Source organism: Myripristis murdjan, chromosome 19 (genome assembly GCF_902150065.1).
Source record: "Myripristis murdjan chromosome 19, fMyrMur1.1, whole genome shotgun sequence".
NCBI classification, from domain to species: domain Eukaryota; kingdom Metazoa; phylum Chordata; class Actinopteri; order Holocentriformes; family Holocentridae; genus Myripristis; species Myripristis murdjan.
This window is the reverse complement of record NC_043998.1, coordinates 4,357,044-4,383,516: the sequence shown is the minus strand read 5'-3', so window position 1 is coordinate 4,383,516 and position 26,473 is coordinate 4,357,044. Positions and strand designations below refer to the sequence as shown.

General features: G+C 44.0%; 1 protein-coding gene across 1 annotated transcript in view; it reads left to right on the top strand.

Annotated features, from left to right (window-relative positions):
* The window catches only part of LOC115377872 (glutamate receptor ionotropic, NMDA 2C-like), a 40,388-nt gene extending 15,246 nt beyond the window's left edge, over nucleotides 1-25,142 (top strand). The window contains exons 7-15 of the mRNA XM_030077938.1: nucleotides 4,287-4,498; nucleotides 13,631-13,799; nucleotides 15,649-15,802; nucleotides 16,321-16,446; nucleotides 17,704-17,933; nucleotides 19,808-19,968; nucleotides 20,652-20,839; nucleotides 21,618-21,850; nucleotides 23,258-25,142. Coding sequence (XP_029933798.1) covers nucleotides 4,287-4,498; nucleotides 13,631-13,799; nucleotides 15,649-15,802; nucleotides 16,321-16,446; nucleotides 17,704-17,933; nucleotides 19,808-19,968; nucleotides 20,652-20,839; nucleotides 21,618-21,850; nucleotides 23,258-24,814 — 3,030 coding nt within the window. The 3' untranslated portion in view covers nucleotides 24,815-25,142. The remainder of the gene's footprint in view (nucleotides 1-4,286; nucleotides 4,499-13,630; nucleotides 13,800-15,648; nucleotides 15,803-16,320; nucleotides 16,447-17,703; nucleotides 17,934-19,807; nucleotides 19,969-20,651; nucleotides 20,840-21,617; nucleotides 21,851-23,257) is intronic.
* The last annotated feature ends 1,331 nt before the right edge of the window (nucleotides 25,143-26,473 follow it).

The window sequence follows — 26,473 nt, the reverse complement described above, 5'->3', positions numbered from 1 at the left end:
ACCTAGTTTATCAATGTCACCTCCTGGCTGCTGTGTATGTATGAGTGTGTGTATGAACATGGACATGTAATTGTTTAAGTGTGTTTTGTGTGTGTAGTGTGTGTGTGCGTGTGCGCCTGAGTGGTTTGTGCATGCATGTGTGTTCATGCATGTGTGTGTGTGTGTGTGTGTGAAGTCTCCAAACTCAGCAGCTTCACTTCATGCATGTCCTTATATTCAAATGCACTGTATGTAGTTCACACGTCTATATGTATGTAGTTCACCATTTGCCATACACACACACACACACACACACACACTGAAAATCATTAGATCTCTCCTTCATCTCTCCTTCTCATTCCCCCTTCATTACAACCTGATCTCTCACTACCTGCTCTTTTCCCTACTCTCTCCTCTGTCCCCTCCACCTTCCTCTCCTTCCTCCCTCCTCCTCCTCCTCCTCTTCCTCCTCCTTCTTCCCTCCTGCTCGTGTCATGTAGCTCATCCATTAATGCGACAGGTTACGGTGTGGCATGCTCTTTTCAAGCCCCTCTCCTCTGGTGACACGCTGACAGCTCAACATGCTGTCGCTCCTTATCACAGCCTGAGGGGAATGGGGTGGGGGGGTGGGGGGTGGAGGTGGAGGGAAGGTCTCCTCGTCTCCCTTTGGCCCTTCTCCTCCACTACAGCCACACCTTTCCTCCTCTCTCCTGTCATTTCCGTCTTTTCCCCCCATCCTCTTACTCCCATCGCCACTTTTCCACCCGTCCACAGGAAAGACAATGAAAGTGGGACACTAGAATGTGTAGGGCAAAGCATTGTCCTTTCTCATTGTGTTTTTGGTCTACTTAAGTTATTTGCCAATATGGAGCATTTATCGAACAAGAGCTAATCTTAGACTATTACTATTGGGTCACCAGCCACAAACAGTTGATATATTAGCAATTTTTTTGTCCATGACAGATACAGACCATTCTTCTCCTAGCCATAGCCTACTCAATAACTTTTCCATGCAAGTAAGGCAAGGTGGTGATGCTCACTGCCAGCTATACAAACTCTTCTGACCTCACAGTCAGTACCCACAAAGATATTCCCACTGAATTTGTAAATAGGTACTGAAGGAGGAATATTCTAAAGAGAGGCATTTCCCTCATAATTGGCATATTTTAGCCCCCTGACATGCACATGAGTAATTGATAAACCTGAGTGTAAGATCATTACCATTTTGCCATAGTTGCTAGTCAAGAAAGTCACTCATTTTTACCAACAATTTTTATTTTGTCCACTGTATGACAATTAACCAATTATAGTTTAGAGGATGGGGTGGGGCACCACTGTAGCCAGCCAATCAGAGCTCACTCTGCTTTGGAAAGTGCATCTCTTGATAGAAGAGCTGCATTATCAACAAAACCTAGATAGATAGAGATAGAGATATTATAAATGTATTTCACAGATGTCATGTAATGATATAAAATTGCTGAGCAAGGTGTAAAAAAATCAGCTTTTGAATATGTAGGTATATGACTGGAAATCTTAATTTCATAAACCATATAGAGTCTCTTTTCAAGACGGTGAAGCTGGCCTCCTTTTCAGGTTTTAATCTTGCTTGCCGGTCTATTTCCTGCCACAGGCTGATTACAGTGAAACCATTTATAGATTTGCCTCTCTCTTATCTACTTTGTCCAAACTTGACTCACTATATCAGGCTGCTTTGAGACACATTACAAATCTAGGTTACACAACCCATCACTGCATACTTTATATCTCAGTCGGTTGGACATCAATTGCTGCATAAAGGATGCAACCCTATTTTTATTTTTAGGGTCATCCTTGGCAATTTTCTCGTATGCATTAACTCGTTTTTAGTTTGCATGAAACATACAAGGCATTTTCTTCCATATGTGTTTGTTGCAAAGTACAAAGTGTTAACACTGAAGCTGCCAAGAAGAGTTTGATTTGCTTTGGACTGAGCTACAGAGCTCTCTCAAACCTGAATCACACACACATCATTTGCTGAGTTTAAAAAGGAGTAAATGGCTGTTGTAACTAAAAGTTGGTCTCACATCAGGATGTCAGTTATTATTATTTTTCTAACACACTTTATGTTGTGTTCCTTGAGAAGTTTTATTCCCATTTTGATTTTAAACTTATTATTTTATGATTGTCACTGATGTTGCATGTTAAAATTTTTCTCCTGTTAGTGCTGCCTCAGGTTTACATTCGTCCTCAATGGGATTTTCTGGTAGAATAATGTTTAAATAAATTACCACCATTGGGGCCATTTTGACTTGGGGTGGGAATCTCTTCTGGAAGATGGCATATAGGTCACAACGGCATAGTAATCAATCAATAATTAGTTTCAACAATTATTCACATAGCACTGACAGTCATCACACTGACTAGAGATCATGGGTTTAGCAGAAAGTTCAGCGAGGTTACTAGCAAGTTATCTGGCTTTTGTGGGCCAAGAACATCATCTCAACATGTAAACCTGCTGTCCGCTGCATGTCATCTAGGTGACACACACACTGTCATCTTGCTGCTTTTGTCTTTTCACTTTCAGTGCAAAATCAAGAAAAGACAGATCCATGTCTATCAAATTGGCACAAAACAAAAAGCAAACAGCTGTTTATTTTTCCTGTATAGTTAATTTTATTAGAAAGACGATGAGCTAGGTATTCAGTTTTGCCCACACATTGTAGAATTTGGTTTGGGACTTTCCACAATAGCTATTAGACTATCTTTGCCATGAAACGGTGGAGTGTATAAGGTCAATATCCCTCTGATTTCTTGACATTATTGTATGGCTCTGCATCTTTGTACAAAACAGGTGACTTATGCTATGTCTGACAGGAAATACTGGGGCAATTCTGAAATAATTATATGTCATTTTTACCTGGCACCATATGCAAAAAAAAATGGTTTTGATTCATTGTAGACTGAAAAATATAGATACAGTTTGAAGCCAATGAGAGCGGCAGAGGTTCTAGTGAAGGTGCTAAATATGAAGGCAAGAACTATGGGAAGGTTGTAAAAGAGAGATGGAGCTGATTGATAACCGCAACTGTCATTCGTGTTAGCCACTCAGCTGTTATTTACAGACAGCACAGAGGAACACTGCACAGCGATATACATCATACATTACCATAGGTTTGTAAATCTGCCATGTGTGCTGCAGAAAGTGAGTGAGCAGTGAGATATAGCTGGAAAAAATAAATAAAAAAAATCAGGGGTTGGTGCAAAAAAAGTGTCTGTTAAAGGTTCACAGGGAGTCACAAGTGAGTGCTGGTGGAGCTCAGCGTGGCTAAGTGGGGGCTGAAGTGACAGAGTCCTCTCAGACAGTGGGTTTCACAGAGCTTAGCGCTGACACAGAGGGGATTACTCGTTGTGTCTTTGAACTCGGATGTGACAATATACAGGGACTCAGGTCCGAAGTGGTTCCCACTGACGCTCAGACATTCACAGCCTCCTCCTCTCACCGCCTGTCTGTCTGTCCCTGTCCATGTCTTTGTCGCTGTATTTGTCAGCTCAGTCCAGTTCAGAGAAGAGTTCATTGAGAAAGCAGTGAAACGGGAAGAGCAAATATGTTAAAAAAAAATTGGCTGATGGCAAAAAATAGATTAAAGACCTGCAGAGAATGGTCTAAATATAACAAATCAATTTAACTTTTTCCATTTAAAAACTGACATTTAAATTCTACTATTCAGTTAGGAAAAAAAGTAAATAAATAATTGAGTAATCAATCAACAAAAAATGAGAGTTAACATGTAATGAAAGCTAAAGATGCTGGGTGGAATTGTCGCTTTAATGTGGCCGGTTCGCTCGTTGTCTCTGACACTCTCTCTCTATCTCCCCAAAAACTTTTCACTCAAAGACTTTTAAGTCTGCTTAGTATGCATTAATGAACTCTATTTTCTTTCATCTTCTCGCTGTTTCCTCCAAGTCGGCACATGCAAATTTTTCTTTTCAAAAAGAAAGAATAATTTATGCCATGAAGTGGGGAAAGACGAGACAGGTGTGGGGAGAGAGACGGAGAGAAAGGGAAAGAGAGAGAGAGGGAGAGAGACAGACAGACAGAGAGAGGGAGTGGGAGAGTTAGAGAGAGAGAGAGAGAGAGTGATAGAGAGAGAATGACATGCAGCAAAGGTCACAGGCAAAATTCAACAGCGAGTACATGCTACCTGCCTTAACCTGCTGAGTCACCAGGACAACTGGTGCATGATAATGCCTTTGTCTCCCCTCTCGCCCTACCCCGCCCCTGTCACCCCACCCCACCGCGCCCACCCTCCCTCCTTCCTCCTCTCCAGGTGGGGACGTACGCTCGGGGGATTCTCCAGGTCCGCTACCCGGTCTGGCCTCGCTACGGCAGCTTCCTGGAGCAGGTGTCGGACGACCGTCACCTGACGGTGGCCACGCTGGAGGAGCATCCCTTCGTCATTGTGGAGAACGTGGACCCCGGCACCGGCACCTGTGTCCGCAACACAGTGCCCTGCAGGCGCCAGTCCAACCGCACCGAGAGGTAGACACGTGCACACACACATACACCAAAACTCACTGTCTGTGTAGAAAAATCTGATGTCTAATGTGGATGGGCAGAGGTGGAAATTCATTCAAGTGCTGTACTTGAGTAACACAGAAGGCTCTATTTTAACAATCTAAACACGTGGTCTGAAGAGCAAGGCACAAGTGCATTTAGGGTGTGTCCAAGTCCACTTTTGCTATTTTCATGGTGGAAAAAAACAGGTTGTTGCACAAGGGCTTGAACTTAAGTCTCTTAATTAGTCGTTGGTATGTTTTGGGCGTGGATGCAATATACGAATCCCATTCCCTTCCCAATTCCCATTCCGTTTAAGAGCCAGGCGTGCTTGCACCTTGGTGGATTGTTATTATAATGGGACATTTGCTAGGTAAGAAGGAAGGCTTCTCTGCAGAGGAAATGGATCTGCTCATGCATGAAGTAAAAGCACATGAGCAGATCATCTACAGCAACAGCAGGACTCCGTCAAAGCTCCCTGAGGTGAAGCAGGCGTCCCTGTGTGTGGAACAAGCAGAGTGGACACTCATTGGCTATGTGGGCACAGATTCCTGTCTTGATAATGACCGTAACATAACAATGGACAGTGCACCACTGACTTCAGACCTGCTTTTTGTTGGACAGTTGCACAATCGCTTTCAACTACCTCAAGATAGCAATGCACCAACAATGCACCTGACCACCTAAGAACAACACACTCATGGAGGCTCAGATGGGACCAATAGCACTACATTTGCTATTTACACACTATGGATGCTGAACAGTAAAATGACAACTGCGTCAGTCGGAAACTAGCAAAGACCCTTGTGTCATGCTCGGTGCTGCTTTGCTTTGGTGTGAAATTGCGCCCACGGAGGTGCTGGCACTGAGCTTGAGCATTTCTATTTTGTGAGACTCTACACTTTAACTTGACTATATTTCAGATGGAAATTTTGTAGCTTACTTTTTACTGCGACACATTTATTTGACAGCTGTAGTTATTCTCCAGAATAAGCTTTTGCATGCAAAACGTAAGGTAAGCTCATAAAATATGACGCAGTTTATACTAGACAACAGTATATAGAGCAAGGTAGACCTTCTTACAGGTTAATGCATCAGTGATTTAACACCCTGAAGGGAAACATTCTTCACAATAACTACTGTAATTTGCATACTTGAGTACATTTTACTGCTAGTACTTTGAGAATAGACTTTGCATAGACTTTGAGTTAAGTAAGTTAATTATATATAGATGAGTTTTACTTTTTCCTGTTTTTTTTTTCCCCGTTATGGTACTGCTACTCATGCACAAGTAAAGGATTCAGGTATTTTTCCACCACGGGGCATGGGCCACCCGTGCTTTATAACAAGTCATCATTCATTCATTCCTTCATTCATTCATACACTCCAGTATGACATGACACACATACACCTGCACTTGTCCGTCCCTCTTTTGTTCTGCCTCACTTCTGTTCTGATGAGACATTTGGTCGGTGAGCCCTAGACACTAAGGCAAATTTCCACGCTTCATTAAACTCCAAGTAATTGTGAGTGCGGAGTGCCAAGCCACACTCTGAACACACCTCCAGTGTCACACACAGATCATAGCATGACAGAAAACAACCGTTCAACAGTTATTACCTCCAACTTGTACAACTGGTGCTCCTCGGGAATGCACAATGCCTTCATTACACTCAGACATCCACAGAAAATGCATTTCACAAATAGATACAAGTCTGTTGTAAATTCTGCTGCTGATCCGCTGTAAACTCGTTGTAGCACTTTGTTGTGCTCAGCGTCATTATTACCTCTTGGGAAATATGTTTCACAGCAGTGGCATGCTTAAAAAAAGAACCACATTCGACAGACACATTAAGCAGCCTGATTCTGATTTTAAACCTTGTTAAAATCAAACTTTAGGGGATCAATAGCTACAGCTACAGCCCACATACAGTATGTGTTAACGAAAAAATCCTTGTGTGAGAGGATGGCTGTGATACTCAAACATTTAACATTTAAAAAAGTATGAAACACTTTCATACAAACAGATTGGTGGGAATTTTTGCAGGCGCTGGTGTATAAATATTTATGGCTGTGGGGCGAGAACACACATAAGCTGCATACCAACAGATGCAGGAGTCACCACGGGGATATAGCAGACTTACAACTGTATTTTTAAATTTGATGCTGGGTCTGCACTGTTGAAACGTTTGGGTTATTGTCAGATACACATGGTGTCATCACATATTTTGAAATTAGCATAGTGTTGCGTGCATCAAGAACACTTTTTTGGAAACTGCCACCACCTATGGTATGTACAGTATGTCGCTGTTAAAACCAAAAGGGACTTAAAGTGGATGGAAAGATGCTTTGGAAAAGGCAATGCACCTTGCTTTCTTTAAAGGCCAGAGGAGCATGTTTCTAACTTTTTAAGGGAGGGTGCATGATGCAGGCTACATTTTTTTAATGGCTTGATCACTCAGAACCACTAGGAAGTGAGCTATCATGCTACATAGGCAGCTGCAGGTTCATCTGCACCTCCAGCTCTGGCTCTATTTGCCTCCACTGGCCTTTTGCATGATCAAACAAAATACACTAAAATTAAAACCAGTGGTACATGCAACATGCATGCCTGTATGCAATATTTCTTTATGTAACTTACCACTGTTTTATGATGGAGACAAATTGCTGCGCACCATAAGAAACTGAACTGAATTGAAGTGCCTGATATTATTATGGAAACTAAAATTTTCAGGACTAAATGCAGTTGCAGCACAAACTGGATGTAAGGATGTATTAAAAAATGTTGATAGTGTATCAAGTTCAAGCTTGATGTGGCAGGGATGCAGAGGGCGATGTTATGCATTGTATGGTAATTTATAGCAGCAAGCCTCACATGTATGAGACCTAATTAAGTAGGATTATTGGAGATTTATGACAAGTTTAACAGACAAAGAGCATTCATCACAGGAATAAGACAACGCATTCAACACCAAGATGGCATGTAACACTGTGCATCTAGTTGTGTGTGTGTGTGTGTGTGTGTGTGTGTGTGTGTGTGTGTTCTTTACACAGATCGCAAAGCCTACCATGGATGGCACATTAATTAGAGAGAGAGATGTGTGGCGGGTGTTGTTGGGCGCGATGGCACATTGATTGCCAGTAAAGAAGATTTATCTGCCCAACATGGGGACATCTATCATGGCATGGGACAATTTTATCCTATCTCGTCCTCTTTTCTCTCTCTCTCTCTCTGTCTCTCTCTCTCTCTCTCTCTGTCTGACTGTCTGCCTCCCTCGCTTTGTCTGTCTCTCTAATGCATGCCCTGTTTGGATGGTGATCAAGAGACAGAAAGAAACAGACAGAATGAGAGAGAGAGAGAGAGAGAGAGAGAGAGAGAGAGAGAGAGACGACTGCAGCAATATAAACCAGTTAATCTTGCTCTGTGTAAGTCTGAGCAGCTTCCCTACAGAGCAGATGTTTAGCGTAATTAAAAGTTTTTGTCTTGCTCGTTAGAAATCCTTTTCTTTGGACAGATGACGGGTTCTTTTTTTTTTTGCCAGAAACTGAGCCTCCCTCCCTTCCTGCGTCGAATTCCACAGTAAAATCAAACTCATTCATTGCAAACCTGCATGCTGAGTGTGTTAGTAGAGCGCAGCGTACACTCGCAAGGCAAAGTTTATTTGTATTGCACCTTTAAAACAAAAGGCATTTCAAAGTGCTTTGCATAAAATTTAAGAAGACATAAAATAAGATTTAGGAGACACAAACAGGAAAAAAGGTGGAAAAATAGATAGAAATAAGAATTAATTAATTACATTTACTGATATTACTGTAACTGAATAGCTTTGTACATTTTTCAGGAATATTTTTTAAAGTCAGTAATTTTACTTTTACATATTAAAATGTTGACAATTGTACATAGTATGTAGTACGACCTCACTGGGAATAAACACACCACTCTGCTGCAGCTTTATTTCCAGTCTAAAACAAATTCCAATGCAATGCACTCTGCTGCTAACTCTGCTAATGCTGCATTCATGTAAACTCGCAGCACAGACTTTCTGGTTTGCAAAATTTCCAACTTATGATAACATGATTTTTACGGTGTCAACGCAAGATAAGACAACATAAATCAACAATGCCGAAGACATCTTCATCTTGAATATGCAAACCCAGGATGCCAAATTTTTGTGGTTGCACTATCTGCATGTCTTGTGCATCATTTTATACACACTTCTGTGTGATTCAGCATGAAATATCTGGTATCTTTGGAGTGCAGGCTTAAATAAAGTTCTGTGGATCTGAGCTCAGATATAGCTACAACATTCATTTGCTATGACTGAACCAATCAGTGGAGCCTGCAGAGTTGAAGAGATTAGGGGTAAATTTAAGGAGTTAAATCTCATCCAATACAGAAAACAGATTTGGTGCATCTCCATAAGCATCAGAAACTAGATCACCGTAAACTGTGTTTCCATTCCCAGTGAAGGTAGCAGAAAAGAGAAAAGGAATCTGCTTTGGCTTTGTTTGTCGCCTTTATTCATTTTTTTAATTTCTAATTTTCCTCATTGAAGAATCTAGTGTGAACTCCCATCTTTTTAAAATTACACCGAAAAGCTCACATGTGACACTGTTCTCTTTTCTACAAAAGTATCTTAGCAACTTTGACTACATTTTAAATGATTATTTACCAGTAATTCTACTTAATATGCCAGCAAAGTAACAGCACTTCCACTTGAGCAGCATGTTTTGGTTCTCTCTCCAGCCCTGCTTGGCAGTGAACGCGGCATAATGATTGTAGGGCACTGGCACTCCGCAGACCCGTATCCAGAAAGAAATGACAGGGGGGTACTAAAGATCCCGGGGGGGCCGTGCCCACGCCGGCAAAAAAATTTTAAGCCATTTTTTCAGCCAGATTTAGAGGGATGTCTCATTTCTCATTGTCATTCTCATTATCATAATTCTCATTCTAAGTTCTCACCACACCTACCTGTGTTTTTGACATAAATCTATCTATCTATCTATCTATCTATCTATCTGTCTGTCTTTCTGTCTGTCTATCTGTCTGTGTGTCTGTCTGTCTGTGTGTCTCTGTCTGTCTGTGTCTCTCTGTCTGCCTGTCTGTCTGTATAGATAGATAGATAGACAGACAGACAGACAAACAGTAACGTGCGGTGGGGTCCTTGGCATGACCTTGGCAAGGGTCAATTAACGCAGCAGAACTCAAACTGCATAGCACATGCATATGAAATATCTATTATGCAACATGTAGATCCGACCGAGCAATCTGATTGGTCAATCAGACGTTTAGAATGTGCTCAAATGAGCATGACAACACGGGTAGCTGTGCTCAAATGAAAAATACCTCATCACTGAAAATATTACTCCGCCTACATCTTATTGCCTGAGTCTGTGTGGTTTCGATGGCAACATGACCTAAGTTTGGATGAATGACTGAATGACGAAGACAAGACAGAAGATGAAAAAGCTGAGATACGTGAGAGTGACGAGTGAGGAGCTGGATCAGCTGGAAAGGTCAGGAAATGAAGCCAGTACGGCCCGGTCAATGTCATGGGCCATCAAATGTCTACAAGATTACCTGAAAAACACCGGGCAAACAGCTGATTTCTCAACTGTAAGTAAATAAAAGCTAAACAAGATCCTCCGTGAATTTTATGGAGCTTTAATTTCTATATTGAAGAGAATGAAATGCCTCAGCAGAGTCAGCAGCACAGACAGTACCTGCTGAGGCAGATTCAGCACCACGGACAGTACCTGCTGAGGCAGATTCAGCACCACAGAGAGTACCTGCTGAGGCAGATTCAGCACCACAGAGAGTACATGTTACTGCTGACTGTCATGACACACCCACAGCTGAAATAAAACATCTGCACGTGAGTTTATGAAAAGATAGATGTTTTTTTTCTGACACTGGAAAGCAGTAGCCTACATTTAAATATAACTGTTGCATGGCATGGAAGTGCACAAGGGAGCAATTTTGCCTAGGGCGCCAACATAGGCAGAGCCGGCACTGGCAGAAGTATAACTATCAGTCCATGAAAAAAATATTTTTTTCCAGCGGATATTCTAGTTACAACATGATTGAGCTAGCAAAACAGTTTTGTGTTGCTATGTGTGGTATTTATTCAGTTTTGGGGAATCATGATGTCTAGAAAACATGATAAGCCCAAGTTGGCTGGCTGACAAAGACTAGTTAACGTCAGATCTCATGTATTTCTGCTGAAACGGAGAGAATACTAGCAAAAAACGTTTATATTTTGAGAGCGAAATGCCCACAGTATGAATACATTTTGATTATACATTTTATTTATTTATTTTTTTTGGTAATAGTTGTATAATCGCATTATCAGCCTACACTCGAGGGTGTGCTTGACCGTCTCGTGTAATAATGCTTAATAAAAACAGTGATGACGTCAAAATGGCCTGTATCATGTATGACATAACGGCTCACATTCACCTGCTCAGGATTTGCGGCATTTGAAAAATAAATAAAACAATAATGAATACAATCAGCAAAATATCCATTTCTAAACTTGCACAGTTATTTCTATGAAACGACCAAATTGATCAACCACACGAGAGAGAGAGAGAGAGAGAGAGAGAGAGAGAGAGAGAGAGAGAGAGAGAGAAAGAGAGAGAGAGAGAGAGAGAGAGAGCAGACGGACCAAAACACCTTAGCTAGCCAAGCTCCCAGTCAGGTGCACTCTGTAGCAAAGTAGATAAACGTAGCCTATCTTCTGCCTGGAAGCTAGCAGGTCAGGTCAGGGTATGAAGAAGCTTTGTAATCCCACCTTGAGCTTCACTGTCTTTTCAGCCACGCAGTCATTTTATAGCTAACGTTAGACATAGTGTAGCTTTGTGGTGTCTGCAGCTACTAGCTAGCTAGCAGACAGAAAACTAAAGGAAGTCCAGACCGTCACCGTAATCTTGCGTTATAGCCAACCGACTTCAAATGCTTATTCCCTGCCGGCATTTTTCTTGCTAAAATAATTTTAAAATTGTTTGGCATCCATATTTGTAATTAATTAACTCCGATCAAGTTTTTTAGCAGACTAACGTTAAGTCTCTCTCCCTCACTCAATCACTAACTGACTCACTCACTCCCCTTCCTCTCGCCACGCGAACATGAACGGTGCATTCCTTGGTTGGGATTGGTCAGGTTTTAGGCAAGAAGAGTTCGATTGGTTAAAGTAATATCAGGTAAGCCAATAAGATGCAGAATAGCCTGGGAGTCATCACAGAGATTTAATGTGATGGAGATTTAACTTAAAGAGAGAGAGAGAGAGAGAAAGAGATTTAACTCAAAGAGACAGTAGTACAACGTTTTGTGTCGAAAAAAAAAGAAAAAAGAAAAAAAGCTTTTTCAGGGCGGGCACAGCCCCCTAAAGCCCGCCCTTGAACACGGGTCTGGCACTCCGGCACCGCCACATTGTTCCTAAATGGTCACAATAATGGCAAATTAAAAGATCCTGCTCTCCTCCTCCTCCATCTGTCCCGCTTTGCTCTCGCTCCCCTCTTTGCCAAGCCGAAGCCTGTGCCCTGTCAGGCCTTGTCGGGCTGTTGTCCGCCGTGTGTTTCCTGTCTGCCGTTCAGCTGAGTATCCATCTCTCTCTGGTCCAACTCCCACATGGTGCTTCCCTCCACGCTGCACTAGTTTCTGGGCATTTTTGAGGAACACACACATAAAGCACAACTGTTCATCCTCAGAAGAGGTGTGCATACAAGTGTGCATTTCTTGTTGTTGTTGTTGTTGTTGTTGTTGTTGTGTGTGTGTGTGTGTGTGTGTGTGCATGTGAGGGTGTGCTTGGGTTGGGGGCCATGAGACAGGGAGACAGACAGGGTGTGTGAGTGTGTGTGCACGCGCGAGGGGAGAGGCAGCGGGTGCAAGTGTGTGCGCACATTGTTAGTGGAGTGTGTATAATGATGACAGGTGGCCATCTCGTTCAGTCTGCAGCGATTAATTAACTCTGCGTCTATCAGAGCTATTGACTCCGGTGAAAATAACGACCCTTTCAAATTCTAAGAAATTTGTCTGAGCTGCGCGCTCAAACTGCCGAACGGCCTTGAAAATAATTGACTCGTGCGTTAGCCTACAAAACCACGCAGGTTTTTGTAATGTTTAATTTGTTGTTCATTCACTCATTGTCTTGCTCTCTTTTGCATTATTCTGCTCCTATGCTGACTCACAGACGTGCCAAAGCTGTCTATCTCAATCGGTTACACACACACACACACACACACACACACACACACACACACACACACACACACACACACACGCACACACACACAAACGCGCGCACCATGACTCACAGCTTTTAGTCCTCCACTTTGGCAGCTGGATAGATGAAGAAGTGAAGAAAAGGAGGGAGAGACTTTTTTTATTCAGTGCACACGTCTCTTCCTAAATCTTTGTTTTAAGGAACGCGTCTGCTTCGTTTTCAATTTGTCTGCCTTTGACTCATATCGTTTCTGTCCGGCCAGCTCTCTTTTGGCGGCTCTCCATTCTTTTTCTATTCTTTTTAATCTTTTCTTTTCTCCCCACTTTCACTTGTTTCTTACCTCTTTCCCTCCTTCTGTTCTCTTTTCTGCTACTACACCCCATTAAGCAGCGAGGCCAAAGGGGGGTGCGTGTGCGTGTGCATGTGTGCGATTCCTTCACACACACTACACACCTTAATGGCCTTTGATTAGAGGCCATCACAGCCACTCAACCATCTACTGTGAGCTCTCTCAGACTGTGTGTGCGTCTGTGAGAGTGTGTGTGCATGTGTGTACCCGCACGTTTGCAATTTTTTAGTTGCCCCCCCCCCCTTCCCTCTGTAAGACATCCTCTTAACAGACATTGATTTTAGTTAATGAGCCAGGCCTCTCCTGCCCTTCACTTGGCTGCGGTATAGCCGACTATTTAACGCTCACTCTCTGAAACAAGGTGCAACAATGCAGCTTTAGTCACCGAGGCTAAAAATAGTTTCAGTCCCAGCTGTGACGGAGAGTTGAATGCTGTGAATTTTATCATGAAAGGCTTGTTGATCACATCACATCTAGAAAAAAGAGCCACATTTATGAGTGTGTCTGTGTTTTTTTTTTTTTTTTTTCTCTTCTTCCTCACAGTATTGTTGGCCATTCGGAGCCCTACACCAAACTGTGCTGCAAGGGCTTCTGCATAGACATCCTGAAGAAGCTGTCCCGCACCATCAAGTTCTCCTACGACCTCTATCTGGTCACCAACGGAAAACACGGCAAGCTGGTCCGCGGGATTTGGAATGGCATGATTGGAGAGGTGAGGCGTTATTTAAAGAGTTATTTAAAGAAAGCTTAGTCCCTGTGCAGAAAACGCAGCGTCCAGTGCCGCTGTGTTGAGTCGCCCCACTAGCCTTTTACTGACCATCACCACACCAAGGTGTCTTCACAGTCTTTACATCTAACTAGAGTTAGTTTGTTACATAATCTAATTAAATCAATACTTCAGTTGCTTCTACATAACTGAAGCAGCGTTAGACACTGTAAATGCAGTCAAAGTCACATTAATGAAAGAGCAAAATAAAATTTTCTCCAATCAGAGGGGATAGAATATGAAATCAGCAGTGTGTCCCAGAAAGAAGGGCAGAGAAATCACTCATGACCTTAAAGACAGGTTACAGAAGCAGTTCCTGAGACTCTGAATCAGAGTTTTCAAGATTTAAGTTTCAAGGTTTTTAAGATATGAGAGCACGCATGACTTGAAAGTCGACCAGGAGTAACCAATAAACAGGTCCAAGTGGAGCGGCCAGGCCCGTCGATGTGATCATACGGGCAAACTTTACGTGATACACATCAACTAAATCAGGACATTACAAACTTTTCCATATTCCGGACCCCCAGTTGACCTTCACTAAGGTACGGACCCCCAGTTTAAAGTGATTTTGCCCTACAGACTCTGATTTGAAAAGATATTTTGATGTTGAAATTATTTAGATAGCGTACTTTCACACTGATAAACTGATTACTGTAAAAGTGATGAGATTAGAATGTAGTGTTAAAATCCTCACTCATACATCTTTTATATCATAACAATTTGTCGTGAATTAAATTGTACTGGAATTAAATTATTCCTCATGATGCTGAAGGCCCCTCAAGGACCCCTGGTCATCTGCGGGTCCCATGTTGAAAGGTACTGCTTTAAAAAACTAAGACAATCGAAAGCGACATGTGACTAACAAAGAAACAGGCAGATTTCGGGTGACACAGAGTATTATTGATTACTTTGTGTACCTGTTATTGCATTAATTCAGTGCAGCTGGTAGTTTGTGGGACTGATGGGCCGTTACGTACGAGGTGACCAGTATTGCATGGCAGAGGCTGCTCCTTTGATGGTTTTGTGGCTTTGATGGGTTTCTATCTAGGTCAGTAGTGTGAGGGCATGCATACACATAAGGTGGCAATACACACTTCCTCACACACACACACACCAAGCCACATCAAACACAGCTGTATCTCAGTGAGAACGCCCTGAACAGGTGTTCCTCAGGAGAGCCTTCCTGCCTGCCTTTCTGTGCCTAGGGGCACTCTGCTCTGCTCTCTGTGTGTGAGTGTGTGTGTGTGTGTGTGTACATCTTTCTTTTTTTCTTGTGTAAGTAACCAAGAAGATTTTTCTCTCCAACATCCATCCATCTTCATCAGAAAGGCAGGTGAGGAAGAGCTCGGCTGCTCTTTGAACACTTCCGAGATGTGCCATTCTCTCAGGACGCTCATGTGATGAGACAAATGTTTTTCCCTTTATCTCTGCAGACAGCCACCGTCAAAGTTACACTGTTTCAGTGCAGTGCAGCATGTCTGTGCTGCAATGTAGCCTCCGCGCTGAAGGATTGTTCATAAAATTCAAATATCGGCCTCTTTTCAGCAAAGGAAAGTTTGGCAGCCAGTCTTTCGGGAGACTGGGGAATAAATTTTGTGTTACAATATACCTATTCAGGTCTATTTTACCACATTTGAGAAAGAATAACTAAAAGGCGCCTGGGACCAGTGCAGGATAAACAGAGAATAGGACATTTTTACAACATGTACCACTGTAACTCTCCCTCACTATACGTCTGCTGTGCTCTCTCTTATATTTTCATTTCATTGTCTCTGTGTTTCCTCTCCTCTCCCAGGTTGTTTACAGACGAGCTGACATGGCCATTGGCTCTCTCACCATCAACGAGGAGCGTTCTGAGATCATTGACTTCTCAGTGCCGTTCGTAGAGACGGGCATCAGTGTGATGGTAGCCCGCAGCAACGGGACAGTTTCCCCGTCAGCCTTCCTTGGTGAGAAAAACTATTACCTCCTTTCCATCGGTTTCAATTAGATTTTGCAAGCTGTGATTCTAAGGAAAAACCTACCTGCTTGAAGCATCTTGTGTGTGGCAGCCTTGTTGTTTCTGCCCTCCGGTCTAGTGGGAGAGCTTGCTTGTACCAAGATGTCTCCACTGGCCTACTTTAATGAGTTCTGTCTCTTTGGTCTGCAGAGGCATCAGGAAACTTCCCATCAAGCTTTTATCCTGTAGCATACAACTAAATCCCCTTACGTGCAGCACACACACACCTAAATCCCTTTCCAAAACCCCGAACAACAAAATTGAATGACTGAAGCACAAAATCCTGAATATAGTGTACCTAAATGAGGAAAAGGGGTTTTCTGCTTTTCATTTTCACATCAATCTGGTTGCTGTTCTTGATCTTCCTATCCTCCTAACACATATGGTCACCTTTATCCCTGGCTGAGCTCTAGAAGCAGTTATACAGAGAAGGCTTTGATTAATCCTCCATGTACGGTTTCCTTCCAGAGCCCTACAGCCCTGCTGTTTGGGTCATGATGTTCGTGATGTGCCTGACCGTGGTGGCCGTGACGGTCTTCGTGTTTGAATACTTCAGTCCTGTCGGCTACAACCGCAGCCTGGTCAGCGCCAAATGTGAGTTGCACACTTTACCTTAAGTTTTCAGTGGCACTGCCGGTGGAGGTTCTTCAACCAAAGCGCGGCAGATGGTTACCTCAACAGGGATCGAACAGGGAAATGCTGTTTGTTCCGTTCGAGACCGGCCAATAGAGACGTGTCTTACATCTTTAAGCGGAGGTCCCGCCCACGAGATTCAGTTCACCAGCAAGCAAAACTTTTGAATCTGCAAACACAAGTTTTTGATTTGCATTTTAATCACCAATTTAGTGTGTCAGTGGTGTCAGTAGGTTTGCACTCAAATCTATTTTTTGATTGCAAACCTATTCTGTTTGATTGTGTAATAAAGAAACAAAAAAACACCCTATAAAAGACAGGAGGTAGCAGCTGAGTACACACTCATCTCAAAGATTCCCATCCTGTCCATATTTTTTGATTTCATGCTGTTTTGTTTTGTTACACTGTCATGCATTTGTCTGTTTCTGCTCTTACAAGACTGGTGAGCTGAGTAAGCTGTAATCAGGATATAGCCAGATGGCCGCAATATGAAATGTAGCTTTTCAATGAAGCTGACAAATTTCCATCTGAAGAAGGCTCCCAACTTTCGTCCCATTTGCGTCATCAAAAGCATTTCACGTAAGCATACATGCACAAATGGACAAAATATTTTGCACACACCACTCCACTCCCATCTGCGCACCGTACACTCGCACTGGTACAGTTCCTCAACAGGATTTCGGGGAGAGGGCTAATCAATCCCCGAATGCAGTGCTGACAGACCGTGCCTTGTCTCCAGGTTTGAAAGGTCATTTTCCTGTTTTAATTAGCGTTCGTCGCTACGCTAATCGAACTGTGATTGATGGTGCCGGCTCCGTCCATTGTTGCACATGAGCAACAATGGCAGAGAACGATGGAAACAGGCCGGTGCTGTGAGATTGTTCTCGTGTTTGAAAGTTTGCAGAAGGGCATGAGATGACTTGTGAATACTTATTCGGTGAACAGTTGATTTTTTTTTCGTCACTCGATGAAAGAGCATGTAGAAACCACATAGAAGGTGTATGGTACTTTGAAAAAAAACAAGGTCATGAGTCATTCCCTCTGTGCCAGGCGAGGTAACTGAGATGTAAAGGAAAATTCACCACAGACTCCCGTCTTCTCTTTCCTCTGTCAGGTCTTGTTTTTGCATGGAAGATGAGACTCTGTTACACCCTAAACAAGGTAAAAAAAAAAAAAAAAAAAGTCAAAACTCTCTCACATCTCCTCTTGCTCCCTCAGCTCCTGGCGGCCCCACATTCACCATAGGGAAGTCGGTGTGGCTGTTGTGGGGAATCGTCTTCAACAACTCTGTCCCCATCGAGAACCCAAAAGGAACGACCAGTAAGATCATGGTCTTGGTCTGGGCCTTCTTCGCCGTCATCTTCCTGGCCTCGTACACTGCCAACCTGGCTGCCTTCATGATCCAGGAGCAGTACATCGACACTGTGTCTGGGCTCTCCGACAAGAAGGTAAGAGACCGAATAAACTGTATTAGACTTGGCGTTGGATAATAATGTCATAGGGTCTGCAAAGCGAGACCGTTACTGAAAGGCAGCGAGGTTCAATCAGGCTTATAAGAAGCTGCTCTGGTGGATAAAAAGGGCTTGTCGTTGCAGTGACTCGAGTCTCGCTTGAATGGAAGAGAAACAAAAGGCCTGCAAAAACCTCATCTGATCAAGTCAAGTGCCGGCACTTTCTAGTGAACATCTCTGTCCTTTCCTTATCTGTGGGGAGCCCACTAGCTTGAATGACTAATCAATTACCGCCGTCTGTCAATACAGATGGTGTCTGTGTCTGGAGTTGTCCTGTCAGACTTCCTGTCTGTCCGTCAATATTCCCCCTGTGCTGTCTCAATCCTTCGTCTCACTCACACTGTTAGTACAAGATGGCAAAATGTCAAACGATGAAAAAAAAAACAAAAAAACGGTCAAGCAGCAGAGGTGAACAATACCCACACACTTTAAGACACACACACGCACACACACACACAGTCAGCCTGGAAAGAGGGCCCTCAGAGGAGCTTTACAAGAACATGTCATTATTCACAGATAGCGAAAACAACTCAATGTTCCCAGGCAGGGATTAACAGAGCTACCTCAGTGATCTATGACTGTATTAGCGGACTATATAAACTTTATGCAGATGAATATGCTACGCGGCGCACAGGATTGATATATATTACCCAGCAGAGCCCAACCTTTGCCGCCCCCTAACTTTGAAATCCCATAAGATCCTATAGGATTACATATGTTTAAGTTATGAGCTCAAGTTTGTCGCTCTTAGGCTGAACTACAAATCTTGTCTTGGCAGCCCGGGCCGTTGTTTGAACAGCTGATTATAACAGAGTATGAGAAGTGTGAGTAGCCTCTACACTCAAAGCTGGACAGTGGACGCACGGACACACGCACAATCACAATATCACACACTCATACTTTGATAGGTCCATTCATTTGCGCACGGCTTAAAAGGTCAATGCCGTAACCGAGATAAATAGATCCTTTGTGTTTACAGTCTATCTGAGCGCTAAAGGACAGTTTTCCAGTTCCTTCCTGTGTGATAAATTTATCTGAGAATCTAAACTTTGATCGGATACGGATTAGACTGGATTTAAATCATCTGTGGGCGCCGAATTGATTCAGATAGATATGCCTTGATAGATATCAGATTGAATCAAACTGAGGTGAGTGAAATGGCATCTGTTTCATTCAAGCAGCATCGATTGGAACCACAAGTTTGCCAAAAAAAAAAAAAAAATAAAAATGGAATGACGCTAAATTGAATTGCATTTAAGTGAGTAGCCTTTCATCATTTACTCTGTCCTTCTCTTTCCACTTCTTTTTTTCCTCTCTTTCCTTCCTTGTCACCCATCTCTCTCCATTCTCTCGCCTCTTCCCTTCTTCTTTCTTTCCCTCACTCTGCCTCCTGTCTCCCCTCTTCTCTTCCTCCCCACTTCCTTCTCTCTGATCTCTCCTCTGTCTTCTATCTCTCCTGTCTATCCTCCTGTCTCCTCCTTCTCACACTTTCTTGCCTTCCTTCTCAATCTCCCTTTCTACCTCATTTTTCCACTCTTCATTATCTCCCGTTCCTTTCCTCTCTTTCCTCCCCCAATTCTCTTCTCAATCCCTTCATTATCCTCTCTCTTTTCTCACATTCTTCTTCCCATTCTTCTCACTTTTTCTCCACTCTTGTTTTATGCCCTCGACTTCACTTTTCTTTCTCTCCTCTTTCCTTTGCTCATTCTCTTCACTTTCCTCCCCATCCCTGCTTTCATCCGTTTCTTTCATCTTCTCTTTCCTTTCCTCTCTTTTGCCTCCCCTCCCTCTCTTTCGCTGACTCCCTGCAGTTCCAGAAACCACAGGAGCATTACCCTCCTTTCCGCTTCGGGACGGTCCCAAACGGGAGCACGGAGAGGAACATCCGCAGCAACTACCCCGACATGCACACACACATGATCAAATACAACCAGAAGGGAGTTGACGAAGCTCTCAACAGCCTCAAAGTCGGGTACAGTTTTACTACAAAGTTACACGATTGGTTGAAAGAATTCCATGTGATTTTTCTTCAGGGTTTTTTTTTTTTGTGGGAGTGGTGCAGCTTGTGTACCACGGGGATTTTGGTGCTTAAAACTCCAAGGGGCAGTTTTACACTTCTTGATGATCTTGATGATCAGTGATGATTATTGGTTTCAGGTGCTGCTGTTTAGGAGACAGTTATTTCACGCTTAAAAGCTTAAATTCATTGCCTCTCGTGTGCAGAGAAGACTTCCTGCCCATCATCATAACTGACACTAAAATGAAAAAAAAAGCTAAAATTTGGGGAAATAGAACAAACCTACAGCATCTCGATCAGCAGTGATTGGACATTCTTTCAACTGCAGCCCCGCTCTGTGATTTAGGACGATAAGACGGGGTGTATTTTTAGATAAAAATCCTGACTAAAAAAGTGCTGTCAGATGTCTCATCCTCAAACAGAGCCACCTCACAGTCATAACGCCTAAAGGAAGAGAGAGAGAGAGACACAAACATAATTCTAATGCATAATGATGAGTTTGTAAGAAAGTTAGTTTAGAGATAGTTTGTGTGTGCATGCCTGCGTGTGTCTCTAAAACTTCACTAACAACCAGATGAGCCAAAAATATAAGTTCTCGCTGACAAGTGACGGCGTCATGTGCCTCTGTTTGCATGTAGGAAGCTCGACGCGTTCATCTACGACGCTGCCGTGTTGAACTACATGGCCGGGAAGGACGAGGGCTGCAAGCTGGTGACCATCGGCAGCGGCAAGGTGTTCGCCACCACCGGCTACGGCATCGCCCTGCAGAAGGACTCCCGCTGGAAACGGCACATCGACCTGGCGCTGCTGCAGTTCCTGGGAGACGGTGGGCAAGAAAATGCATTCTGTCTCCCTGTGCTTCTCAATTTCTGCCACACACAGACAGTGTGTGAGCCGTGGACCTGGAGCCCATCCAGTTTGGCGTGTGCAGTATCAACAGGGAAGAGGGGCTTACAGCGAAGAGTTAATATCCTCCACAACAGCAGGGAGGGTTAGGGATATGATTATCCCCATTGCACACACACACAAACACACACACCATGACGGCTGTCAGTGTGGAGTTAATATCCTCCCTCCTAGCAGGGCTTTAGCGTATCCCCTGCTTCCCCTGTCCACACATACACACATAACCTCACATGCACACACACACACAAACGCTTACTCTGAGCTAATTCTTCGTAATATTATAATAAAAAGCCTCTTTATGGTCAACAGAGAATGAAAATGTGTGTTACTTCCTTAAGGACACTGGGCAAAATGCAGCTCAGTGGGTGGCAGAATTTGCCTGCCACCTGTTCAGAGCCCGAAAGGAGCAGTTTGTGCAGTAATGACAGCTAATGGTAATGAGTTTAAGCACTGTATATTGTTCTCTGTTTCACTCACTCTCAGTTCAGTTCAAAATGGGCTTTGCTGACGTGGTAAAATGCATTTACATCGCCAAAGTATGAGGAAGACAATAGAACATACTGGACTGTATATGCACTTACAACTTAATTAAGAAAGTTAACTAAGAAAACTAAGAAAACAGAAATTATTTAACTCAAACAGTCTATCTATCTATCTATCTATCCATCCTTACACAAACTCCCTCCCCCTGTCTCCAGGAGACACCCAGCGCCTGGAGACGGTCTGGCTGTCAGGCATCTGCCAGAATGAGAAGAACGAGGTGATGAGCAGCAAGCTGGACATTGACAACATGGCCGGGGTCTTCTACATGCTGCTGGTGGCCATGGGCCTCAGCCTGCTGGTCTTTGCCTGGGAGCACCTGCTGTACTGGAAGCTACGACACTCCCTCCACAAGTCGCACAAGCTGGACTTCCTGTTGGCCATCAGCAGGGTGAGATGTGCAGACAGAGAGATTCTTGACTGGTTGTTTTTTTGGACAGCTGGGTGGTTGATAGAAGTGAGAGACCGAGAGATTGGTTGATTGATTTATGTGTTATTTGCTCGGCTGGTCAATAGGATTAATTGAAGAACAGCTCGTTTGATTGATTGACTGCAAGGTTGGCTGGTTGGTTGTCTAACTCAATAACTGGTTGGTTCCAAAGCCAAAAACAAGAAAAAATGGAAGAAATCTTGGGAAGGATTGCAGAGACAGAGAGAGAGAGAGACACCCCTTCCAGGCTGGCCAGGAGTGCATTGGGTACTGAGTGGGCAATTAAAATCAAATCAAATACAGTCAATAATTAAGCGATTAATTAAATGATCAATTAATTAAATGATTAATTAAATGATTAAATCTAAACCACTCAAATCAAAAGCAGACTAAGATGAATAAAGAGGCAGGCATGTGCAGCGAATCACTGGAAGGCCTTGTTACAGTGTTTTCTTAAATGTTGCAGCAGGCACCAGTTAAGAAGAGGGGAGGGCAGAGAAGAGCACAGCCAATTTGCTGTTTACTCAGCGTTTGACTTTGATTGTTAAAGCTGTAAAAAGAACCCTCTAATTAGAGTATAATCCAGGGTTTTAATTACTGTCCAGCCCTAACCTAAATCAGTAACCGGCTTGTTGGTGCTGTTATTTGGGAGTTTGGATGTATGGGCAGGGGAAGGTCAGCCTCCCTGCTCCCCTGCTGTGTAATTACACCATTGTGGCTGTACCGGGGTTTCATCAGATTAGCAGCTAAATGAGTATCTGATCATTAATCCTTACGGGTAGCCCCGAGGGCCAAATTAGATTCAGCTCTTTCAGGTTTATTCAGCCAACTGTAAGCACAGAGCAGTCATGGGATTTGGCTCTGTGTTTGTCCATGCAGTTAGAGACTGTTTGTTCTCTGTATGTGTGCGCGCACGTGTGTGTGTGTGTGTGTACATGTGTGTGTTTGGGGGAATTCTCTCAGCTTGAACCGTTTTAGTTTTAGTCCCGAGGGAATGCATAATGAATTCCCGACTAACTCTTGCTTCAGTGGTACAACGAGCTATTTAATGAAATCATGTTTTTTTCCCATTTCACTGCTAGTGGTGTGTTTATCTGCTCAAGGGGTGGATTGTCACTTTTGAAATGCACAAATTGGTTGATATCTCCCCTGTGTTATAGTCCCATGGGGCCGCTAAGTTGATTCAAGGTTAAATAGTTGATGAGTAACTATTGATTTAATCATAAATGGTGAGTTAATTCATGCTCTGCTTTTCTTTTGCTCTCTTTTCCCCTTTGCTTATTATTGCCTTTTTTCTTATTCATTTGTTCCCATTTTCTAATTTTCTTTCTCATTTTCATTCTTCTGTTCATCTGTTCCCTCTCTCAGGGTATTTATAGTTGTTTCAAAGGCGTGGAGGACCCAGGGCGTTCCTCTAACCTGGGCAACCCTGACCTGACCTCCAACTACGCTCAGGCTAACATGCTGAAGATGCTTCGCACTGCCAAGGACCTGGTGTCCACTGCTAACGTAGAGAGCTCCCTGGACAACGCCACCAAGACCATAGAACAATGGAGTCGCCACGGCAGCAACTTGCCCGTTCGAGCGCCGCAGGTTGCCACGGAGGCCGCGCCAGGGGGATTCGCCTACGTCACTGAGAATCATTCCCCCCTTCCTCAGCGCTCCCTCACCCCGCCTCTGACCGCTGTCACCTCTCTGAAGCAGCAGAGGAGTGTGACCAGGCCCACGCCGCTGCGCTACACGCTGCCAACACGCTCCTCCTCCTGCCTGTACGACCGGCCGCTCCCTGTGTCCAGCCTCAGCAGCCCCCACCTGGCCGGAGGGGAGCCCCTTCCCCATCAGCACCCCCACCACTACCAGACCACCGGGAGACTCTACGTAGACACTCATCCTCGCTCGCCCTTCATCCCCTACACTGATCTCCAGCTGCCCGACATCTACACGTCCCACCCTGTCTCATCCATGTCCCCACAGAACCAGCCTGTCTATGAGGGCTTCTCCCGGCGCAAGAGGAGGTCCAAGAGCTTCCAGTGCGAGGAGGCTGGAGGGGAGCGGAGAAAGCACAGGGACCAGGAAAAGAGCGGCAAAACTCCTATTTGTCTGACTGAGTTGAAAGCCAACCACCTCCTGGACAACCATGTCCCCTCCCCTGCTGTTGACAGCACCTATCCAGGGGAGGTAATCTGTCCTGGGGGGGAGAACTACAGCTCCTGGCCCCCAGAGGAGCTTGTTCTGAGGGGGAGACGAAGGCACCGCCGCCCCTCTTTCCTCAAAGCCACTTGGGGCAGTGAGCGGATACGCCAGCACGACGAATCCCAGTCGTCGCTTTCTCCATCCAGCCAATCACCTACCACCTTGCCAGACCTGTTCCCATGCATCGTCACGCCGAGCACGCCTACGAAAGCCTACAACCCCGCCCATCTTCGGAACAACCTGTGCCTCCCGCGGAACCAGGCCTACCTCCATATCAGGCAGGACCAGAGGAGGCCCAATGGGCGTAAGGGCCAGAGGCTGCGGTATTCCCACTCCGCCCACCTGCCTACATACGGAGAAGCAGTGCGACATGGGAGCGGGGTGGGGATGGGCGTGGTCCGGAGAGCCACCAGCTTGCTCAGCAGACAGTACGCCCATTACCTGAACTCCTATCCTGGGCTGCCGCTCTACCACGGCCCCTTGGACCTGCAGCGCCATGCCCAGGCCACCAGCAGCCACCCCAGTCCCAACCCGGTGTGCCAGCTGCTGGCCTGTGGTGGTGGGCCCTGTGGGGGCCAGCGGGCCCTGGTGTATCAGGACAGCCTGTATGGGGCTTACGGGGCCTATCAGGGGTCCCAGACTAGACTGGAGGCCCCGCCAGGTCAGGGGGCAGGCGGCCCGTGTGTACTTCGCCCCTGGAGACGGGTGTCCAGTCTGGAGTCTGAAGTCTGATGGAAACAGTTCAAACCAAAAGGACCTCATAGGATGGACACCTGTGAAGTTACACAGGACAGGGGACTGCAGCATGACCGTTTTGGAGAGGGTTATGTGATTAATATGAAGTAGAGAAGACAGCGCTTGTGGTTGTACCTCAAAGTAAAGTGGCTTTTCTGTTGGAGTGCTGTGGTGGAAGGTAATAGAGTAGAAGCATGGTCCAGTGATGTTTCAGGACTGATGGGATGTTCTCTGTAGTAAGATAGTAAGACTGCACTGTTACTGATTTGTCCTTGAGAAAGCTGGGCAGAGTTGGCAGGTTTTATTCACTTGCTGCTTTCCTACTACCATGCTCATGTGTTTTCTGTGCTTTAACGTGCACTAAGATTTTCAACAGTCCACAGTGTCGCTGCATGGGTGCACCACACTAGGCTCCAGAGATTTCAAATGGCCCTCCATGCTGTGCGTGTTGTTGTGTGTATTTTATTTGTGTGTGGGTGGGAATTAGTCTAAGTTGTGTTTGAGCGGGTGAACGGTCTGCAGCTGAAAGGAATTAATGGAGGCGTGAGGGATTTTCTGTTTAAGTACAACCACCAAAAAACAAGCAGTCATTGTAGCAAGATTTATGAAGACAGCTATGACGTGTACATGAGGAGTTTTGTTCCAAAATGAGATATCTGCCATTAAAACACTTTGACGCCTAATCTGTCAAATGGATTGCTGGTATAAAAGTGTAACCCATCAGAATATTTACTGGATTTATTAATGTGAGACTTTTCTTCCACAGTGGTGGCAGATTTTGATGGGGTAATCAATCATTTTGAGATAATGATGAATTTCAGGCAATAATTATTTCTTGTGTTTCTTGGTGTTTTGGAACTAAGCTCTTCATATATTTTTGAAGTGCAGGGAAAAACTGAGGGATGAGGAGGCGATGTGAAAGCAGTCCATATGAACACAATCTGCAAAATGAAAGTATCGAGACAGAACTGACCAGCACTAGGTGTCTTAAACCATGGACTCTCATTCCTCACTGGGTCTCAATATGAGAGCAGCACAACATCACACAGGGCCTCATGATAAATTCTGTATTCTAAAAATACTATATCGATATATAGAAAATGTGTTATTTGAGGCTGAGTTAGTGTCATATTCACGTACTCTACATATGATAGGATTTTATAATCACTCTTAGAATTTTCTAACCACACTTATGACACGTTTTTTTGAGTTTCTTTTTGTAAAGCTGTTGGGTTGGCAGATGTACCGAAATATTTGTTATTACTGTATTAACTCTGTCAGTTGGCCTATCTTAAGCTTTTCATCTCTTTCTCTTTTCCACTATTTTATACCCCCTCTCTCTTTCATTCACGCTCTTTTTCTCCACACCCTCTAACTGTTTAATGATCAAATTTAAATGAGGTAATTGAAAGCTATTCTAGTATCTATATTACCTGGTTCCCTCACCCTGTAATTAATCACTTAGACCAATTAAAAAGCCTTTTTGGACGAATACGCATGTGAGCCTCTTCCTTTTGCCCTTATCTTTTTTACGCCCATCCCTGTAACCTTGTAGGAGGAATTAGTATTTTAATGAGGAAGGAAGGAAGGGAAAAGTGACTATTATGTAAAATAGTGGGAACAGAGCATGATGGAGATCATCAAAGGCTTCTGCTC